Source organism: Oncorhynchus mykiss, chromosome 26, assembly GCF_013265735.2.
Source record: "Oncorhynchus mykiss isolate Arlee chromosome 26, USDA_OmykA_1.1, whole genome shotgun sequence".
NCBI classification, from domain to species: domain Eukaryota; kingdom Metazoa; phylum Chordata; class Actinopteri; order Salmoniformes; family Salmonidae; genus Oncorhynchus; species Oncorhynchus mykiss.
This window is the reverse complement of record NC_048590.1, coordinates 14,275,438-14,291,350: the sequence shown is the minus strand read 5'-3', so window position 1 is coordinate 14,291,350 and position 15,913 is coordinate 14,275,438. Positions and strand designations below refer to the sequence as shown.

At 43.8% G+C, this 15,913-nt stretch overlaps 1 protein-coding gene across 1 annotated transcript in view; it reads right to left on the bottom strand.

Annotated features, from left to right (window-relative positions):
- Positions 1-8,219: 8,219 nt before the first annotated feature.
- The window catches only part of LOC110506270 (protein kinase C-binding protein NELL1), a 407,912-nt gene continuing 400,218 nt past the window's right edge, over positions 8,220-15,913 (bottom strand). The window contains exons 18-20 of the mRNA XM_021585706.2: positions 12,917-13,093; positions 9,988-10,212; positions 8,220-9,528 (exon numbers count right to left, since the gene is read on the bottom strand). Coding sequence (XP_021441381.2) covers positions 9,478-9,528; positions 9,988-10,212; positions 12,917-13,093 — 453 coding nt within the window. The 3' untranslated portion in view covers positions 8,220-9,477. The remainder of the gene's footprint in view (positions 9,529-9,987; positions 10,213-12,916; positions 13,094-15,913) is intronic.

Genomic DNA, 15,913 nt, shown 5'->3' with positions numbered 1-15,913 from the left:
AAATTTAATAATGTTGTCCATGAACAAAGGGGGGGGGGGGGGTCAAAATCAAAGTAACAGTCAGTATCTGGTGTGGCCACCAGCTGCATTAAGTACTGCAGTGCATTTCCTCCTCATGGACTGCACCAGATTTGCCAGTTTTTGCTGTGAGATGTTACCCCATTCTTCCACAAAGACACCTACAAGTTCCCGGACATTTCTGGGGGGAATGGCCCTCACCCTCACCCTCCGATCCAACAGGTCCCAGATATTGAGATTGAGATCCGTGCTCTTTGCTGGCCATGGCAGAACACTGACATTCCTGTCTTGCAGGATATCACGCACAGAACTAGCAGTACAGTTGGTGGCATTGTCATGCTGGAGGTTCATGTGAGGATGAACCTGCAGGAAGGGTACCACATGAGGGAGGAGGATGTCTTCACTGTAACGCACAGCATTGAGATTGCCTGCAATGACAACAAACTCAGTCCGATAATGCTGTGACACACCGCCCCAGACCATGATGGACCATCCACCTCCTGCTCCAGAGTACAGGCCTCGGTGTAACGCTCATTCCTTCGACGATACACGAATCCAACCATCACCCCTGGTGAGACAATACCACAACTCATCAGTGAAGAGCACTTTTTGCCAGTCCTGTCTGGTCCAGCAACGGTGGGTTTGTGCCCATAGGCAACATTGTTGCCAGTGATGTCTGGTGAGGACCTGCCTTACAACAGGCCCACAAGCCCTCAGTCCAGCCTCTCTCAGCCTATTGCGGACAGTCTGAGCACTGATGGAGGGATTGAGCATTCCTGGTGTAACTCGGTCAGTTGTTGTTGCCATCCTGTACCTGTGATGTTCGGATGTACCAATCCTGTGCAGGTGTTGTTACATGTGGTCTGCCACTACGAGGATGATCAGCTGTCCGTCCTGTCTCCCTGTAGCGCTGTCTTAGGCGTCTCACAGTACGGACATGGCAATTTATTGCCTTGGCCACATCTGCAGTCCTCGTGCCTCCTTGCAGTATGCTTGAGGCACGTTCACACAGATGAGCAGGGACCATGGGTATCTTTCTTTTGGTGTTTTTCAGAGTCAGTAGAAAGGCCTCATTAGTGTCCTACATTTTCATAACTGTGACCTTAATTGCCTACCATCTGTAAGCTGTTAGTGTCTCAATGACCATTCCACAGGTGCATGTTCATTAATTGTTTATGTTTCATTGAACAAGCATGGGAAACAGTGTTTAACCCCTTTACAATGAAGATCTGTGATGTTATTTGGATTTTTACAAATTATCTTCCAAGACAGGGTCCTGAAACTGTTTATTTAGGACACAAGTATGGGTATTTGGACAGGGCCAGTGTGTTTGTGTACAAGACTGAAAGAGGTAGCTCTTTATTAAAGTAGTTATTAATCTTAATTTTCAAGCTGTGAGATTCGAACCCTTGCCACAATCTGCAAGAATTACATAGACTAGGCACTTCACACAGAGAGCAATTTGACCAGTCACTCAACTACACATGATAGTTGCTTTAATGATGTTGCTGAACTGAAGTATGTTAAGGACGCTTCTATGAAGTGTTGGAACACGTCCAACTATGTCAATGATTTTAATTGGCTGATCTGTCACGTGCAAGTAAAACGATTGACATTTTTAGCCTGAGAAACGTTTAAAATTGAAATGGTTGCTTATGTTCGTAAGTATTGCCCCTTGGTTTTGAGTGGCAATTTGTTATTATTATTTATTTATTTTACAAATGTTCACTTTCCAAGTTTCCACATTTCTTTGTGTATTCCTTTCACAGATTACATTTTAATTTGTACCAGAGGCCAGGACTGGTCTGATTGGGATTATGAGGTGGTTTATAATATTCACAAAGCTTTCTATCACAAACAAGACACCCAGTGCAAATTAATACCAACAACAAAATAAAAATAAAAACATAGAAATCGTGGTTGATACAAAGGGTACCATTTTGCAAACGTCAAACAACGATCAAGTTAGTGTCAAAGTGTGACTGTGACATTGTCATCAAATGTATTTCAAAACCATTGTTCTGCGACGTTTGTGGTGATTGTTCGTTCATCATGCAGATGCAATGGCGCACACAGTATCTGTGAGGCGGGCGCCATTTTGACAAAAGCACTGTTTTTTTACTCTGCTAAAATGTCACCAATAATTGTGCATCTCGTTATAGCGCAAATACAAGCAGAAGTCCACATCCATGATAAATATAGCTTCATGTGTACTCCTTGTAGAACCTAAATGACATCAGGGAGATCAGTGCCCATATGTAACGCTATAGATTGGATCTCTAGGATAAGACAACACATCCATTGCATCACTATACAGCAGGGCTGACCACAGATCAGGTGGGACAAACACATTGTGTGCTCAATCAGGATCAGTATTTCACAATAACACATGATGATGACAATAATGATATTGGATAGCAACTTCTTTGGCTCTTTTCAAAGAGCTCAAAAAGCTTTCTATTGTGAAGATGGAAAATGGGAGAAAAAGGGACCGAGAATGGGCAGAGGTATGAAAAATGTGGTTGTGAAGAAGAGAGGACAGAGTGAGGGTGTTGGAGGGTAGGTAAGAAAGAGAAAGACGGGGGGTGAGAGGAAAGAGTGAGACACTGTTACAGAGGGTGAATAGTAGGGATGGGGGGAAAAAATCAATACGGTAGAGCAAGGCTATCCAACCTCATTCCTGGAGAGATACCCTCCTGTAGGTTTTCACTCCAACGCTAGTTGTAACTAACCTTATTCAGTTTATCAAACAGCAAATTATTAGAATTAGGTGTGCTAGATTAGGTTTGGAGTGAAAACCTACAGGATGGCAGCTCTCCAGGAACAGGGTTAGAGAGCCCTGCAGCACAGTATTGCAGTATTACTTTTGATGATATTATATAGTTTCTATGTATTGATTCTTTTGCTAGGTAGTTAACGTTAGCTAGCAATAGTCGGCTGTACCTGCCACCAAAATCTGGCATTTTTCATTTATTTTTAAATGGTGATCCAAAATGTTTTCAGCACTTTTGTTTCTGTGACTGATCAAAACTTGTTTTCTCATGGCTCTTTCTTGTCCCTCTGCAAAAGCCAACGTCAGCAATAAGCCTATGTTTGCAATAAGTATCAGTATCAAATTGCAATTCATACAGAATCGTGATACATCGTGATACATATGGAATCACAATACATATCGAATTGGCACCTAAGCATCGTGATAATATCGTATTGTGAGGTTCCTGGCAATTCACAGCCCTAGTGAATAAAAAGAAAGAGAGAGGGAGGGGGATGAGAAAAGAGAGAGCTGCTGATTAGCAGCTCTCTCTCTCGCTTTCTCTCGCCCGATCGGAATACCTCACCATCAAATAACGACTGCATTACCTCTCAAGAGAATTTTCTTCGATCATTGTCATGACCATCTATATTCCCCCCAAGCCAACAACGCTACAGCTCTCAATGAACTACACTGGAATTTTTGCCAAATGGAAACCGAATATCCTGAAGCCACATTTATTGTAGCTGGGGACTTTAATAAAGAAAATCTGAAGAAAGCGCAACCGAAGTTCTTGCAACACATCTTCTGTGCTACTTGCTCATCGAGCACGCTTGAAGATTGCTACTCCCTGATCTGAGATGGCTACAAGGCCCTCCCCCACCGTCCTTTTGGCAAACGAGATCATGCCTCAATTTTGCTCCTCCCCTCCTATAGGCAGAAACTTAAACTGTAACGACTGTTCAACATTGGTCTGACCAATCAGAATCTATGCTTCAGTTTTGTTTTGATCACGCAGACTGGGAAATGTTCCTGGTTGCCTCCGAGAATAGTAAAATTGTATACACGAACTTAGTGACTGAGTTCACCAGGAAGTGCATAGAGGATGTTGTTCCCACTATTAGAACTTATCCAAACCAAAACACGTGGATAGATGGCAGCATTCATGCAAAACTGTGACTGGGAACATGGACATGTACAAACAGACCAGCTATGCCCTCCGTAAGGGAAGGCCAATATAATCATCAAGGACTTCAGAGCCACGGCCTGTTCACCCAGTTACCATCTAGAAGGTGGATACAGTACAGGTGCATCAAAGCTGGGACAGAGAGACTGAAAAACAGCTTCTATCTCCAGGCCATCAGACTGTTAAATAGTCACCACAAGCCGCCCAGTACCACCCGATAATCTACCCTGCAACTTAGATATTGCTGCCCTATGTACGTAGCCATTGAACACAGGTCAATTGAACAATGTTTACATACCATTTTGTCCACGTCATACCAGTACCAGTCAAAAGTTTGGACACACCTACTCAAAGGGTTTATCTTTATTTTTATGTTTTTCCACATTGTAGAATAATAGTGAAGACATCAAAACTATGAAATAACACATGGAACCAATAAAGTGTGAAACATATCAAAGAGATTTGAGATTCTTCAAAGTAGACACTCTTAGCATTCTCTCAACCAGCTTCATGAGGAATGCTTTTTCAACAGCCTTGAAGGAGTTCTCGCATATGCTGAGCACTTGTTGGCTGCTTTTCCATCACTCTGCAGTCCAACTCATCCCAAACCATCTCAATTGGGTTGAGGTCGGGTGATTGTGGAAGCCAGGTCATCTGATGCAGCACTCCATCACTCTCCTTTTTGGTCAAATAGCCCTTACACAGTCTGGAGATGTGTTGGGTCATTGTCCTGTTGAAAAACAAATGATAGTCCCACTAAGCACAAAACTGCGGTAGCCGTGCTGGTTAAGTGTGCTTTGAATTCTAAATAAATCACAGACTGCGTCACCAGCAAAGCACCCCCACACCATCACACCTCCTCCTCCATGCTTCACGGTTGGAACCAAACGTGCAGAGATTATCCGTTCACCTACTCTGAGTCTCACAAAGACACAGCGGTTGGAACCAAAAATTGCAAATTTGGACTCATCATACCAAAGGACAGATTTCCTAATGTCCATTGGTTGGGTTTCTTGGCCCAAGCAAGTCTCTTCTTCTTATTGGTCCTTTTGTAGTGGTTTCTTTGCATCAATTTGACTATGAAGGCATGCTTTACGCAGTCTCCTCTGAACAGTTGATGTTGAGATGTGTATGTTACTTGAACTATGTGAAGCATTTATTTGGCCTGCAATTTCTGAGGCTGGTAACTCTAATGAATTTTTCCTCTGCAACAGAGGTAACTCTGGATCTTCCTTTCTTGTGGCTGCCCTCATGAGAGCCAGATTCGTCATATTGCATATAGCTTCAAAGTTCTTCAAATTTTGCAGATTGGCTGACCTCCATTTCTTAAAGTAATGATGGACTGTCGTTTCTCTTTGATTATTTGAGCTGTTCTTGCGATAATATGTACTTGGTCTTTCATCAAATAGGGCTATCTTCTGTATACCCCCTACCTTGTCACAACACAACTGATTGGCTCAAACAAGGCACATCTGTTAATTTAAATGCATTCCAGGTGACTACCTCATGAAGCTGGTTGAGAGAATGGCAAGAGTGTGCAAAGCTGTCATCAAGGCAAATGTTGGCTACTTTGAAGAATCTCAAGTATAAAATATATTTTTTGGTTGAACACTTTTTTGGTTACTACATGATTCCATGTGTTATTTCATAGTTTTGTATGTAGAAAATAGTAAAAATAAAGAAAAAACTTTGAATGAGTAGGTGTGTCCAAACATTTAACTGGTACTGAACATTTATATACTGCATTATAGACAAGGCTCATCCTATATAACTACTTCTGTACACATCTTTTCTATTAATATACTGTCCATACTGTCTATACACAACACACTGCAACCTTAAAGGTCCTCAATGATTTCACTATTGCCCTTGATTCTAAGCAATGTTGTCCTGCTATTTTTATTGACTTTACGAAAGCTTTTGATATGGTAGACCAGGTATTCCCAAACTAGGGTACGCACAATGCCGTCGGGGGTACGGCAAACAAAAATGTGAATCACATTTTATATATTTTTTTATCGTTTTTGACTTCTCTTTCTTCACATTTTCAAACAGTCCATTTATATTTTCCAATGGGGCTATACATTTGAGTGAGTTTTTTTTCTCGCCTGAGTAGCCTCATTTCACTGCCAAAACCATTAAACTATCTAATGTTCAGCGAAATAACAACACAATGTCAAATACAGGTAGCCTAGTCAAATAATTAACATGCAATCACATTAAACATTACTCACTCGCGGGAAATCCACTAATGGACCGTATGTAGCCAAACATAGCTGCTGCTCATGTTGGTATCTGTACTGATGGCGCAAAAGCCATGACAGGGAGACATAGTGGAGTGGTAAGCCGCATGCAAGCAGTTGCTCCCGACACCACTTGGGTACACTGCAGCATCCACCACCAAGGGAATGCCTGACAGCTTGAAAGACGTTTTGGACACTACAGTGAAAATGGTTAACTTTGTTAAAGCAAGGCCCCTGAACTCTCGTGTATTTTCTGCAATATGTAATGATATGGGCAGTGACCATGTAACGCTTTTACAACATACAGAAGTGCGCTGGTTATCAAGGGGCAAAGTATTTAAACATTTTTTGTAATTGAGAGACGAGCTTAAAGTTTTCTTTACTGACCATAATTTTTTACTTGTCTGACCGCTTACATGATGACGAGTTTCTCACACGCCTGGCCTATCTGGGTGATGTTTTTTCTCACCTGAATGATCTGAAAATAGGATTACAGGGACTCTCCGCAACTATATTCAATATACGGGACAAAATTAAGACTCTGTTTAAGAAGTTGGAGCTCTTCTCTGTCTGCATTAACAAGGAAAACACACATTGTATGATTTTTTGTGTGCAAATGAACTCTAGCTTACGGCCAATGTCAAATCAGGTCTGGCAAGTAAGTTAAGAACAATTTCTTATTTACAATGACAGCCTACTGGGGAACATTGGGTTAACTGCCTTGTTCAGGGGCAGAACAACATATTTTTTACCTTGTCAGTTTTCGGATACTGGCCCAATGATGTAACCACTTGGCTACCTGCCCCCCGGATGACACAAACAACTGGATTCGTTATCCCTTTCATGCTCTGCCTCCAGTCCTAAATTTAATTTAATCAGAAGCCACTGCCAACTGCGGTAGACCATTCCATTCTTGTCAGTCGGCTAAGGAGTATTGGTGTCTCTGAGGGACTTTGACCTGGTTTTGCTAACTATCTCTCTCTTTGCCTGTCACCAAAGTAGTACCCCAAGGCTCAATCCTTGGCCCCACGCTCTTCTCAATTTACATAAACAACATAGCTCAGGCAGTAGGAAGCTCCCTCATCCCTTTATATGCAGATAATACAGTCTTGTACTCAGCTGGCCCCTCCACGGATGTTGTGTTAAACACTCTACAACAAAGCTTTCTTAATGTCTAACAAGCTTTCTCTACCCTTAACCTTGTTCTGAACACCTCCAAAACAAAGGTCATGTGGTTTGGTAAGAAGAATGCTTCTCCCCCCATAGGTGTGGTTACTACCTCTGAGGGTTTAGAGCTTGAGGTAGTCACCTCATACAAGTACTTGAGATTCTGACTAGACAGTGCACTGTCCTTCTCTCAACACATATCAAACCACCACCGCTGCCAAACTAACCCTGATTCAGATGACTATCCAACCCATGCTAGATTACAAAAAACGTCATTTATAGATTGGCCGGTAAGGGTGCTCTCGAGCGGCTAGATGTTCTTTACCATTCGGCCATCAGATTTGCCAACAATGCTCCTTATAGGACACATCACTGCACTCTATACTCCTCTGTAAACTGGTCATCTGTGTATACATGTCGCAAGACCCACTGGTTGATGCATATTTATAAAACCCTCTTAGGCCTCACTCCCCTCCTATCTGAGATACCTACTGAAGCCCTCATCCTCCACATACAACACCCGTTCTGCTAGTCATATTCGATTAAACGGCCCCAAAGCACACACATCCCACAATCGCTCCTATTTTCAGTTCGCTGCAGCTAGCGACTGGAACTAGCTGCAACAAACACTCAAACTGGACAGTTTTATCTCCATGTCTTCATTCAAAGACTTAATCATGGACACTCTTACTGACAGTTGTGGCTGCTTCTCATGATGTGTTGTTGTCTCTACCTTCTTGCCCTTTGTGCTGTTGTCTGTGCCCAATAATGTTTGTACCAGGTTTTGTGCTGCTACCATGTTGTTGTCATGTCATGTTGCTACCATGCTGTATTATCACGTGTTGCTGCCATGCTATGTTGTTGTCTTAGGTCTCTCTTTATGTAGTGTTGTGGTGTCTCTCTTGTCGTGATGTGTGTTTTGTCCTATATTTTTATTTTATTTTAAATGTTTAGTCCCAGCCCCCCATCCACGCATGCTTTTGGTAGGCCATCATTGTAAATAAGAATTTGGTCTTAATTGACTTGCCTAGTTAAATAAAGGTTAAATAACATTACAAAAAAAAAGTTTATTTTCCAGACTCTGACATTGCACGTTCTGATATTTCTTAATTTCTTTATTTTAATATTGGGGGATTTGTCTGTGTTATCATGTATTACTGCACTGTTGGAGCAAGAAACATAAGCATTTCACTGCACCTGCGATAACATCTGCAAAATATGTGTATGCGACCAATATAATTTTGAGAAAGTCTCTGGGGGGGGAAAAATTGCACTGGTAGCCACTAGATGCAGTTGTAATAAACAGAGAAGTTTATGTTTTCTTCCTACGAATGCTATGACCCCATCAAACATCCGATTCTCAGGACCACTCATGTGTCTTCTGTTTCCCTCCACAATGCCCATGTCACACAGGACTCATTAGAACAGATTGGTCAGGACCAGGCAGTAAATCAGACTGGGGGAAACAGAACATTAACATGAATATGTTTTCTACACAGAAGATCATACAACATTTTTGCCTGATGATCTTCTGAACTTCCCAACACATATCAGATGCATTTCAGTCACTTCAAACCATACTTCCTTCACATTGAAATACTTTCAAAAGTACTGTCAGGCTGATTTCTAATAGACTGTCATAGCGACAATAAAAAAAACACTGTCCCTTGATTACATAATTTTCTTACATTGTGGAGTTGCAATTTATTCTTAATCAACATGGGGTTGTGAGCCAAAAAAGTTTGGGAACCCCTGGTATACCCACACGCAGGCACACAAACATACAGAACCCACTGTTAAGGGTGCAAGTAGGGGGTGAGTGAGGGAAAGGTTATATGTGGGTTGGTCTCCTCCTGTAGTTGTGTAGCAGACAGATACTCCATCTCTCAATTTGTCAGTGATATAGTGTTGCTTGAAGAACCAGTATGGACACACAGCTCTAGCCACTGCCCTAACCCAGGCAGAGTGTGTGCGTACATATGTGCGTGTTTGTGAGCATGTGTGGTAAAAGGTCCAAAGGTAGGGTCTTCAAACAGTGTGGCCAGTCTAGGATCTGAAGAAAGGAGCTATTGGAGAGGAGGAGAAGAGTATGGCTACCGAAAGAGGAGTGTTTAGTTGTTCTGAAGACAATCCAGCTCCACCGAGCAGCACACACTTCCATTCTGACCACGGCAGCGAATAAAAAGGGGAATATGAAGAAAAAAAAGAGAAACAGGTAGTTAGTTCCATTCTTTTTCTGCATGTTTGCGTATGCTACCATGTGTGAGTAATGCAAGGTGAGGTCAGGGCCGGGATTCAACAAACGTTAAAAGGGCACTTACACTATAGAACCGACATGTGCAGCACTTACCATGAATGGTGCATTATCGGCTGTATAGTATGCTGCCCTATAATGCGCCTTGCATTGAATCCCGGCCTAGGTTAGTGTTGCATACTTTGTTCTTGCAGGTGACACAGCTGTGTGTGTTAGTGTTCCTGTACATACTGCACTTGCAGGAGGTGCAGGAAAAGCTTGCCATTCACTGTGTGAGTGTGTGTGTACATATGTATGTGCTTTTGCGTGCTCCTGTGTGTGTATGTGTGTCTGTGTCAGGTAAGAGATGAGTTGTTATTGTTGTCACCTTGCATTTGCAGGTGGTGCAGGGTGACCCTGGCATGGGCCACGTGGCACTGCTGAGGCGGGTGATCCCAGCGGGGTCCTGGCAGGTCTGCATGATGTCATAGGCAATATTGTCTGCCAGACAGGGGTCAGTGACGCAGTGCGGGCAACATTCGCCCTCCGCCAAGGCAGAGTACTTGCACGCCAACACTGGACATGCCAGGGGCCAGCAGTCCACCTCTCCCTCCTAGATAGATAGATAGATAGACAGACAGACAGACAGACAGACAGACAGACAGACAGACAGACAGACAGACAGACAGACAGACAGACAGACAGACAGACAGACAGACAGACAGACAGACAGACAGACAGACAGAGAGAGAGAGAGAGAGAGAGAGAGAGAGAGAGAGAGGGAGAGGGAGAGGGAGAGGGAGAGGGAGAGGGAGAGGGAGAGAGAGAGAGAGATTGGAGGAGAATGGAAGAAAAACAATGGACAATTGTTTGGAACAGTCCCGCTGGTCCCTGAGATGACTACTATGGGGTATTGTAAGACCATATTGGACGGATAAAGCTAGAAGTACAGAGACAAGTGTCTAAGCAGCTCTCTGATGTGAATCACCTGATGGCTGACATAGTGGGATCAGTACTATGGCTTTGATCACCGACATATACTTAAGCAATAAGGCCCAAGGGGGTGTGGTATATGTCCAATATACCATGACTAAGGGCTGTTCTTATGCACTACGCAACGCGGAGTGCCTGTATACAGCCCTTACCCATGGTATTTTGGCCATATAGAACAAACTTCTGAGGTGCCTTATTGCTATTATAAACCGGTTACCAATGTAATTAGAGCAGAAAAAAATAAATGTCAGCCAACCAGCATTCAGGGCTCGAATCACCCAGTTTATAATATCAATTTAATATCACAGGCTCACACTGTAGATTCCCTGTCTCTCTTGTTGTGAGTCTCTTGAAGGTTTGGCCATAGCCTACAGTAGTGATACCTGCGTCTAAGGCCTTAGAATGTCTTTCTTCCTTTCTGATGACACTTGAAGGCTGGCTGGGCAAATTAGAGTGGTTGTCGGTGCCATGCTGATTCTGGGATCTGTGTTTTCACGGCAGCATCGCTTAGCTAATTGCACAGCTGTCAGAGCCCGCTAATTATCAGGTCCACCAGAATAAGGTAATGCACATGCACACACACACGCAAAGATGTCACAAACATTCACAAACGCAGGTGCACGCACGCACGCACACACACAAAGCCTAGGCCACCAAAAATATAATTGTATTTCATATCGAGATGGTAACATCTGCTTTTTCTTCGGTTATCAGGCTCCTTTACAGCCCGTCTCATTAGCATGCAAGGATCTGCTTTGTTTCCTGGTAGCCATAATAATTAGCTGGGTGGTGCTCATGAAAGACACGCAATCAAGATCAGAGGAGTATTAGCTGATATATAAAACGACGCAAGTTTCGAGACTTGGAGCTGTACAGCTAAAGTGATTGCACAGATTTCTTGCCACTGCCTAAATGTTGAATATTTGGGGCATACAATCATCGCAGCTCTGCAGATTTTGTTGAGAGGATACAGAATCGATTGACCATTTGTTTTGGTATTGCCCTCCGGTAGCCCTGTTTCTGGTCTCAGGTTCAGGGATGACTGAAATAGCATAACATTAATCTAAAATTTGCCCCTAGAAATAGCATTATTGGAAGATCTGGAGAGACCTGGTCCGTCATTTACTAGCATTCTAATACTCTTAGTGAAAGTATTTATCTTCAACTCACAATCTGTGGATTCTATTCAAATCAAATAAATTCTTATAAGTCACATGCGCCGAATACAACTGGTGTAGACCTTACAGTGAAATGCTTACTTATTCGATTAGATAGATAAATTGTATGTCAGAGCATAGTTGAAAGACATATGGTGTGTAGAAATCCAAAGGGGGTGGCTAGCAGAGATAGGTGGGATGGGCTGAGGGAAGCTGAGGGTTTGGATGTGGAATTGGAGACAATTGGGAGTGGAGTTGTTGGGCTGGAATAGAATGACGGTCAAAGATCAAATAAAATAAAAATAAGTCAAAATAAAACAAAACAAAATGTAAGTTTGAATGACTGAGGGGCAGCATTGTTACAGCTAATGCCTGTTTGCCTGAGGCTGATGCCGCACAGGTGTTTGTACACATGCATATACACACGCTCTCATTCAAACGCACACATGTGCACTTACACACACACACATGTAAATAGTGTCAGACATGCACTTTTGCATTGTTGTTTTCTGTTTTCCTTTGTCTTTCTCTTTTGTTTATTTTGTTGGTGGCATTGGGGACGGGGCCTTGGGGGGGTGAGGGGCAAGAAAATGTTTTATGACCAATTTTGGGGGGCCGGGGGCCATTGGGGGGTCTCGGATGGTTTAGGGGCAGCTCTCGCGGAACTGTGTGTGTTGTGGGGGGGCTGGAAGCCTGGCGGTTGGGAGCTTGGGAGATTGGGCCGGTGGCTAATAGTTTGCTGGTTTTTGACCTTGTGGAGAATCTGTCTCCGTATCCTTGAGCAGGGCGTTGACCCTGGTTGCTTCTGTGGGTATTTCTGGATGGGAGTCTGTTAGATAACTTAATGTAATGTAAATGTTGAGCGTCTTCACTGCAAGTAGATTGTATGTTTTAATATGGAAAAGAAAATATCAGAGGAGACGGGTGCGTGTGTGAACAAGAGAGTGTTTGTGTATAACAAAGTTCACAAGAAGCATACCAATGTGTGTGTGTGGGTGTGCGCATGTCTGTGTGTCTGTATGTGAATTCAAGCATGTGTATATGGATGCAAATGCCTGTGTGTGTGTGTGTGTGTGTGTGTGTGTGTGTGTGTGTGTGTGTGTGTGTGTGTGTCTCTGTGTGTGTGTGTGTGTGTGTGTGTGTGTGTGTGTGTGTGTGTGTAGATACCAGGCAGCGACACTGCTGGCAGCTGTAGATCCAGGAGTCTTTGCTGTTGTACAGTGTGTGTCCACTCTGGTGCAGACATTGGCTGGACTTTCTGGAGTCACACTCAGGACAGCAGAACAGGTCTGCTTCAGGGTCCACACAGTCACACTCTCTCCTCCTGCAGAAGGTGCGCCCGTCCTGGGGACAAAGTAAATGCATAGGAATACAAAGGAATGTCAAGGCCATGGCCTGGGTCGGTCCAGCAGTCTATGCCGATGACTTTGGATCATGTACTATGTACACTGTGAGAATGGGTTTGACCCCAATTTTTAAAAAATCTAAATAGTTCTATAAGCAAATAATCCTCATTCCCAGCAGGTCTGGAACTTTGAGGCCTTTCTTCCAAATGTCTAATGAACTATTATAATCAGGCCAGTTACATCCATCCACCCACAAAGTTTGTAAGACTGCAGTTATGTTGTACAAATCGTAATCTTGGCTGGTTTTGCTTGTAAATACTTATGCAGTTTGATTACTGACATTTTAATATTTTTCTAGTGATTGCTTAAGTGGACATACAAACACAGACACACAGACATGCACACACATTGGTATGCCTCCTACCCTAACTAACTGCCTACAGTCGTATTTAAACAGTTACACTCACTCTTCCTACAGAAGGTTATGACCTTTATAGAGGAAAATACACTGCAAGGCCATTTCCAACAATACTGATTACAATTTGTCATTGACGTTTTAAGAGGAGTGTTTTTAGGAGGTTATGGTTTTGTGTTGGATATCTGATCAAGGCCATGGGCGCAACTCTTTCTACAGAGATCCCAGGCTCTTTATCAGTGAAAACGTGATCCATTTTACCTGCCATACTGAGCCCTTGCTAGCTTGTTAATGAGCACAACAACCTTATATAATTTAAAAAGGCAAGTCAGTTAAGAACAAATTCTTATTTACAATGATGGCCTACCACAGCCAAACCCAGGCGACACTGGGCCAATTGTGCACTATGGGACTCCCAATCACTGCCAGACGTGTTACAGCCAGGATTTGAAACCAGGGACTTTACTGACTTGCAGTGCCCTAGACCTCTGCGCCACTCAGGAGCCCTCCTGAAAAGTCTGTGGCAAAATGCATAAATGTACTTTCATAATAAGTAGCCAATATTTTATCGGCATGTATTGTCTCACTACAGTAGCTAGTAACTCGTGGTGCTAATATCTAAGAGCTTTATTAGCGTTAGCCTTTTAATGTTATGGCTACGGATATGAGTAGCACCGCTAATTTTAACTATGGGTGGCTGACTAATGCCATGCAATATCATTCCCATTGTGTGCATTGTAACAATGTTTTGGAATAGCCTTGAAATTAGGCATTTTACAGCAATATGCTGCATTGTTTTATTGACCAAATAAATGCAGAGTTTGTAATGTTAAAAATGCACAGCTTTCAATAATGCAAACAACCTCCAATTCAGTACAGAATAATATATTTTGGGGCAACCACCCTAAAAATCAGCCTTTCTAGGAGTTAAATAGTCCTAGTCTTTACCTGAGAAACGACTTAAGGTTGACTGGAATACCTCTGTGTGTAATGTAGTTTTATTCAGCTTGACATTATTCTCACTGCCTTAGACAATTCCAATTAATATCTGAGATTTTTCCCGGCAGGGTTTCCAATGCAAGGTTTACATGCCTATAGCGATTGACAGCTAAGCTGCAAAAATGTTTACCTTGTTCCCAATGTGATTGATAACAATGTAAAATTGTAAACAATGGAAGGTACAAATATATACTTTGTGGTAGGCATATACTTAATACTTAAAAACTGGCAAGTGTAATGATAGGTCTATAATTAGCATTAGCTTGCACAATTCTGATAAAATCTCACTAGTTCTTGTTTACTTGATTAGTTACCCAGTGAGCAAATTTACCTTGGAAAGACATCTAAAATACATATTTTCCAGATGTTGAAAACTGTAAGGGTTTTCCTCCTCCTCTTCGTCTGAGGAGGAGAGGCGAGAAGGATCGGAGGACCAAATGCAGTGTGGTTAGAGTTCATGGATTTTAATATGAGAAACTAAACATGAACACAATTACAAATCAACAAACGTGGCAAAACCCGAAACAGTTCTATCTGGTGCAAAGAACACAAAGACAGGAAACAACCACCAGCCGACTGGTGGCTCTGGCGGATCATGGCCGACTGGCGCCCCTGGAGGATCCTGGCCGACTGGCGGCTCTGGCGGATCCTGGCCGACTGGCGGATCACACAAAAAAAGCTACCTAAATAAGGTTCCCAATCAGAGACAATGACTAACACCTTCCTCTGATTGAGAACCATATCAGGCCATACATAGAAACGGACAAACTAGACACACAACATAGAATGCCCACCCAGCTCACGTCCTGACCAACACTAAAACAAGGAAAACACAAAAGAACTATGGTCAAAACGTGACAGTACCCCCCCCCCCCCCCCACCCTCTCTGGCGGCTCCTGGGAGACTGGCGGCTCTGGCGGATCCTGGGAGACTGGCGGCTCTGGCGGCTCCTGGGAGACTGGCGGATCCTGGGAGACTGGCGGCTCTGGCGGATCCTTGCAGACTGGCGGCTCTTGGCCGACTGGCGGCTCTGGCGGATCCTGGCCGACTGGCGGCTCTGGCGGATCCTGGCAGACTGGCGGCTCTGGCGGATCCTGGCCGACTGGCGGCTCTGGCGGATCCTGGCCGACTGGCGGCTCTGGCGGATCCTGGCCGACTGGCGGCTCTGGCGGATCCTGGCCGACTGGCGGCTCTGGCGGATCCTGGCCGACTGGCGGCTCTGGCGGATCCTGGCCGACTGGCGGCTCTGGCGGATCCTGGCCGACTGGCGGCTCTGGCGGATCCTGGCCGACTGGCGGCTCTGGCAGCGCTGGACAGGCGGGAGACTCTAGCAGCGCTGGACAGGCGGGAGACTCTAGCAGCGCTGGACAGGCGGGAGACTCTAGCAGCGCTGGACAGGCGGGA